The following is a 6,493-nucleotide window of genomic DNA, read 5'->3' as shown; positions in this document are numbered from 1 at the left end:
GCGAGGACACGTCAGGTGAACGACCGTCCGCCCGGAGAATGTCTCCCCGGCCCCTTAAATACGTGTCGGACAACGAGCGGGTCCTCCTCATATGATCTCCATCCACTCATCGTCAACCCACGCCGCGGGCACCTAAGTTGTGTCGGGCAGAGCCATAACGGCATCCCACTCACCACGTCACCCAACTCCCCTATATTGTCTCCTTAGGGATAGGGGCAGTTGGACCAGGGGGCAGACCTTGGTCTAGGTCTTAACGCTTCTTACGCGTCCCCTGGCAGCTCCTCCTTGGGCCTAGCTAATCCAGCCCATTAGGAGCCTTGGCCCAGCGCTGGGGGCTCAATATAAATACCCCTTTCATGGCAAAGGGGCAGGTATTCAAACTCACACTCTGATAATCTCATTCTGTACCTTTTCTGACTTAAGCGTTGGAGCATCTTGCAGGTACACCCCCCTCTCATTTCATTCTCCGGCCCATTCACCAAGACCTTGGAAGGCCCTCCTGATCAGGTGAGATCAGTGGCGCCGTCTGTGGGAACTAGCTATCCCCATCTTCATCAAACGAGGATCAAAAGCTCATTTATTTCTGTCCTTCCAACATGGCCGGAGAACAACATAGCGATCACAGCCGTCCCCTCGTCAACTACAACATGGACGACGGCCCGCCATCCCATGAAGCGGACGTTCGGGACGGTCATCCATCCACCCCGTCTCCAGAGCCCCAAAACAACGGAGATGCCTCTCACGCCCACAATTTAGGGGCAGAGACATTTCATCCCATTCCCGTTCCCGTTGAAGGAGACGCCGTAATGATTGCCATGGTGAATGCCCTCAATCAGGCCGGTTATATGCTCCACCAGCAGCACGAACGAATCATGGCCCTCGAAGCCGAACGACAAGAGGCCCGGCCCCAGCCGGTGAGTAGGGTACAACAACGTTCGGAGCCCACGAAGAAGCGAGGACGTCGCTCTCCCGAACCCCACGCCAGCAGGGCACGCGCCCATCGTGACGGTGGTCGAGCGAGAACATCACCAAGGCGCGGGCACAGCCCCGACAACAACGAACGGTCTCCCTTAAGGAGCGACGAGGAAGATTTGCATTGCCCCCTATCTCGGGCAATAATGGAAGCCCCGCTCCCCAAAGGCATGGAGAAACCGCCAAACCTAGCTGTGTACGACGGGACTACAGATCCCGACGATCACGTCGACAACGTCAACGCGATGCTCGACTACCGCAATGATATAACCGGGCACCTAAAATGCCGACTGTTCTCAACGACCCTCAGGAAAGGGGCCATGGCCTGGTACAAAAGCTTGGCCCCTGAGTCCATTACGTCATGGAGAGTCATGAGGTCCATGTTCACCCGGCACTTTACAGCTTCCCGTCGTCACCCCAAGACTGAGGCGACCCTTGAAGCCATAGTGCAGAAGAAGAATGAAACACTGCGCTCATACATCGAGCGATTCAACCAGGAAGCTGTCGAGGTAGATACCACCGAGCACATGAAGAAGTATCTCCTCGAGAGAGGTCTCTTACCCGGCAGTGAACTTAGCAGAGCCGTAGGGATCGAACCTCCCCGCACCTTAAACGAGCTCCTGCATAAAGCCCAGGCCTACATCAGATACGAGGAAAAGCAGGTGGCACACAATGCCCGCAGCGGACGTAACGCTGGGGAGACCGAGCACTCAAAACGCGAGGACACGAGCATTTCCCGTCGCAACGGAGACAAACGAAGAGAAGAAAGACCTCGCGAGCTCCGGGAAGGAAGAGGCCCCGCGGGCAGATATAGCGAGTACACCTTACTGACAGCTCCTCGAGAGCGTATCCTCGCAGAATGTATCAACTCTGAATTTAAGCAGGGCAGGGTCAGGTTCCCAAAACCGTCTGCACCAAAGCCCCACACCGACAAATCAAAGTACTGCCGGTTCCACAGAAGTCACGGGCACGTGACCGAAGACTGCGTCCACCTGAAAGATGCGATTGAAATTTTAATCCAGGAAGGGCACCTGAAGCAGTACACGAGGAAGAACGAAGCTCCCAGACACGACGAGCCAGAGAAGAAGAGACCCCGGGAAAACACACCCCCCGACAACTCTCCCTATCAAGTGGCCCTCTGCGTGTCACGACCGGAAGATTTCTTCCTCCCCGAACCATTGCCCGAGGGCAAGATCACTGCACTCAGCCCCTGGGAAGACTTCCCTACCACACTGGTGATATCAGGAGGAGGAACTAACGGGGAATCCGCGACCCTCTCCGTCAAACGTAAGTTCGACGAACTCCTACTGACTGCCCCCGAGCAGAAAGCGACATTGACAAAATACCGGGGAAAATCCAACCCAATATCCTTCTTCCTGGAGGAACTCCCGGGCGGATCCCCGAACTCGGCCATCCCACTATTGATAAGAGCAAAGATGGCCCGATTCGACGTACGACGCATCCTGGTCGACGAAGGCAGCTCAGTGGATATCATGTACGTCCACCTCTTCAAGACTCTGAAGCTAGACAAGACCAACTTAGCCCCCTACGTCGGATCAGATCTCCAAGGATTCAACGGAGCAACAACCAGACCGTGGGGATATGTTGAGCTCCTCGTCACCTTCGGCGAACAAGAAACGACCAGGGAAGTCAAAATCCAATTCCTGGTCGTAGACTGTCCGTCTCTCTACAATTGCATCTTTGGACGCCCGACACTGGCCGAACTCACTGCGGTCCCATCCACCGTCCACCTGAAGATGAAATACTACACCAAATTGGGACGTGTGGTCACCATCCATGGTGACATCGAAGCAGCCCGACGATGCTACGACGCCGCAGTAAAAGGACAGGCCGTAGTCAGCACGAAGAGCAACTGCAACAACAAAAAACTCAAGACCGAGGATCTTGCCCGAGGAGTCAACGCCATCGACCTCGACTGTCGCATCGGGCTGGACGAGACCGAAGAGGGGAGGTTCCCCAAGGAACGCTCTCTCGAACACCCGGTCCGACCAATCCCCGACGGGGAGTTCGAACTCATTCCTCTTGGGGACGATCCGGAAAGGACGGTGAAGATAGGTAAGGGACTACCCGAGGAAACAAGAGAAGAGCTAGTAGCATGCCTCAAAGAGAACTCCGACCTCTTCGCGTGGAATGCCGCAGAAATGCCCGGGCTGGACCCCGAGATCGCGTGTCATAAGCTAGCTGTAGACCGGGCAGCCAAGCCCATAACACAGCGTAGACGCAAGCAATCGCCCGAAAAGGCAGAGGCTGCCGAGCGAGCTGTAAAAGACCTCTTAGAGGCGAATTTTATTTCTGAAGCCCAGTACACAACCTGGCTCTCTAATGTAGTCCTCGTTAAGAAAAATAATGGAAAATGGCGTATGTGTGTTGATTATACTGATCTTAATAGGGCTTGCCCGAAAGATGCTTTCCCCCTCCCTAATATAGACTCGCTCGTTGACAACTCTGCAGGTTTTAAACTCTTGTCCTTCATGGACGCATATAGTGGATACAACCAGATCCCTATGTCGCCCGCAGACAAGAAACACACAGCGTTCATGACCCCAACGGGCAATTACTATTACAACGTGATGCCGTTCGGGCTCAAGAACGCTGGCGCTACATACCAACGCATGATGAACAAAATCTTCAAAGACGAAATAGGGGACATGCTCGAAGTATACATGGACGACATGATCGTCAAATCACACGAGGAGATAACCCATGCTCGACACCTTACGAAGGTATTCGAGCAGGCGAGACGGTGTAAAATGAGGTTCAACCCCGAGAAATGCACGTTCGGAGTCCGGGCAGGCAAGTTCCTCGGTTTCTATCTCACCGAAAGAGGGATCGAGGCCAACCCCGACAAATGCCGGGCATTCTCGGAGTTTCCGACCCCGAAAACCAAAAAATCGATCCAGTCACTCAATGGAGTGCTCGCCTCACTCTCCCGTTTCATCGCCAAGTCCGCCCAGCACGCATTGCCATTCTTCAGACTCCTTCGCAAAGAGGCTACCTTCGACTGGACCGATGAATGCGAGCAAGCGCTACTCCATCTAAAGAAGGTTCTGTCCCAACCCCCGGTCTTATCACGGCCATCAGAAAAGGAAACCCTATACTTATACCTATCTGTGGCGACCGAGGCCGTCAGCGCCGTCCTAATAAGAGAAACCGACGAAGGACAAAAGCCCATCTATTTTACGAGTAAAGCACTCCAAGGTCCCGAGCTCCGATATCAGCAAATCGAAAAGGTCGCCCTGGCCCTCATCAACACAGCGAGGAGACTACGATATTACTTCCTCGCACACACGATAAAGGTGAGGACCGACCAGCCAATCAAACAGCTGCTCGGGCGCCCGGATATGGCCGGGAGGATGCTCAAGTGGTCACTAGAACTCTCCGAATTCGACATACAATACGAAAGTAGGAAAGCCTTGAAAGCTCAGGCGCTGGCTGACTTCGTCGCGGAGATGACCCACTGCCCGACTCCAGCAGAAAGCGCCCACAAATGGACGATCTTCGTCGATGGCGCCTCTAGCACATCAGGCAGCGGGGCCGGGATCATCCTCGAAAATGAAGAAGGGATCCTGATAGAGGTATCGTTAGCGCTAGCGTTCCCAACATCAAACAACCAAGCGGAATACGAAGCCTTCCTCGCAGGCCTGAGGTTAGCCGAGGACCTGGGAGCAAAAGAGGTAAAAATATCCACCGACTCCCAGCTCGTGGCCTCACAAGTGCGAGGAGAATACCAAACCAAGAACGACAACCTCCTCGGGTACTTGTCCCTCGTCAAAGAAAAACTTGATAAATTTGAAAAATGGGAAGTTCAACACATACCCCGCGAGCACAACACACGGGCAGACGTTCTCTCGAAACTAGCCAGCACGAGGAAAAAGGGTGGGAATAAATCAGTAATCCAAGAAATTCTCCCGCGGCCCAGCATCGACAAACTACCGCCTCCACTCGAGGTCAACGCTATTGGAGATGCCCACTGTTGGATGACACCCATCTACAATTACCTCACACGAGACGAACTCCCGGCTGACCCGAAAGAGGCGACCACTGTCAAACGACGCGCATGCTCGTACGTACTCCTCGAAGGCAAACTCTACCGGAGAGGATTCTCCATCCCACTACTCAAATGCGTCGAGGAAGAGAAAGTCCCCGACATCCTTGGAGAGATACACCGGGGAATTAACGCTCAACACCTCGGCGGACGATCGCTCGCACGAAAAGCCCTTCGAGCAGGCTACTACTGGCCGACCATGCAAAACGATTCGAAAGAGCACGTCAAAAGATGTGACAAATGCCAACGACATGCCGACATGCACCTCGCACCCCCGAACGACCTCAAATCATTGTCTTCCCCATGGCCCTTCGCGTGGTGGGGCATGGACATCCTCGGACCCTTCGTCACCGGATCATATCAGAATAAATACCTCATCGTCGGGGTGGATTACTTCACCAAATGGATCGAGGCGGAGGCACTGGCTAAAATAACCGCGCAGAACATTCTCCGGTTCTTCAAACGCAACATCCTCGCTCGGTTCGGTATACCCCAGGCACTTGTCACAGACAACGGGACACAATTCACGGACGGAGGATTCCAGGACTTCATCGCCAGCCTGGGCACCACACAGCATTTCACGTCTGTCGAGCATCCGCAGACGAACGGGCAGGCAGAGGCGGCCAACAGGGTAATCTTACGTGGCCTCAAACGCAGACTCGGCGAGGCAAAGAGGGCATGGGTCGAGGAGCTACATAGCGTCCTATGGGCCTACCGCACGACACCACATTCTACCACCGGGGAAACCCCGTTCCGACTAACTTACGGCACCGAGGCAGTCATCCCGGTGGAGATACGGACGCCAACGAGGAGGACAGAGGAGCCCCTAGACGAGGAAATGAACGATGAAACCCTTAGAGCCGAGCTCGACCTAGTCGAGGAGATACGTTCCGAAGCAGCTCTCCGGGAAACAACCCTCAAACAAAAGATAGCACTACGCCATGACGCGAAAGTCATAAAAAGAGAGTTCCAGGTCGGCACCCTGGTCCTCAGAAGAAACCAGAAAAACCCGAGAGAGGGCAAACTGGCGGCCAACTGGGAAGGCCCTTACCGCGTCCGCGACAAAACGAGCAACGGGGCCTATTACCTAGAAAACCTACAAGGAGAACAACTCGCTCGACCATGGAACGCAGAAAAACTTAGACAATATTACAGCTAAATACACCACGGGGAGACGTGGCAGGTACGACCACGCTCTTCGTCCCCAAAACCCCAGGGAGGAACCACGAGACCCGGGAACGATCCGGGGTCACATAACAAACACAACCCTCCCCGACGGTTGGGATCTTGACCAAGGCTCAACGTCGAAGTACCAAGACTGGCAGGGCACCCAGCTCGCGATGGGAGGACCCAAGCCTCGGGACCAGGGTTCGAACAACGGACCCGGGCTTCGATACCCACGGGCACAAAGCCCGACACTTCGTCGGTTCCCTAAACCGAGGAGATTAACAAAGT

General features: G+C 54.5%; 1 protein-coding gene across 1 annotated transcript; it reads left to right on the top strand.

The window, feature by feature from the left end:
- Window positions 1-596: 596 nt before the first annotated feature.
- Window positions 597-6,197, top strand: LOC127130328 (uncharacterized). Its single transcript, XM_051059356.1, has 2 exons — window positions 597-5,056; window positions 5,696-6,197. The coding sequence occupies exons 1-2, from the start codon at window positions 597-599 to the stop codon at window positions 6,195-6,197; spliced, it is 4,962 nt and encodes a 1,653-aa protein (XP_050915313.1).
- The last annotated feature ends 296 nt before the right edge of the window (window positions 6,198-6,493 follow it).

Source organism: Lathyrus oleraceus, chromosome 3, assembly GCF_024323335.1.
Source record: "Lathyrus oleraceus cultivar Zhongwan6 chromosome 3, CAAS_Psat_ZW6_1.0, whole genome shotgun sequence".
NCBI classification, from domain to species: Eukaryota; Viridiplantae; Streptophyta; class Magnoliopsida; order Fabales; family Fabaceae; genus Lathyrus; species Lathyrus oleraceus.
This window is presented reverse-complemented; position numbering and strand designations above follow the sequence as displayed.

What these genes read in the sequence shown, in the direction of transcription:
- LOC127130328 (XM_051059356.1), top strand. Translation starts at nt 597, where the DNA reads ATGGCCGGAGAACAACATAGCGATCACAGCCGTCCCCTCGTCAACTAC. An exon ending in GTCAAACGACGCGCATGCTC is followed by an intron (nt 5,057 to 5,695) that starts GTACGTACTCCT and finishes CCTCAAACGCAG; the next exon opens with ACTCGGCGAGGCAAAGAGGG.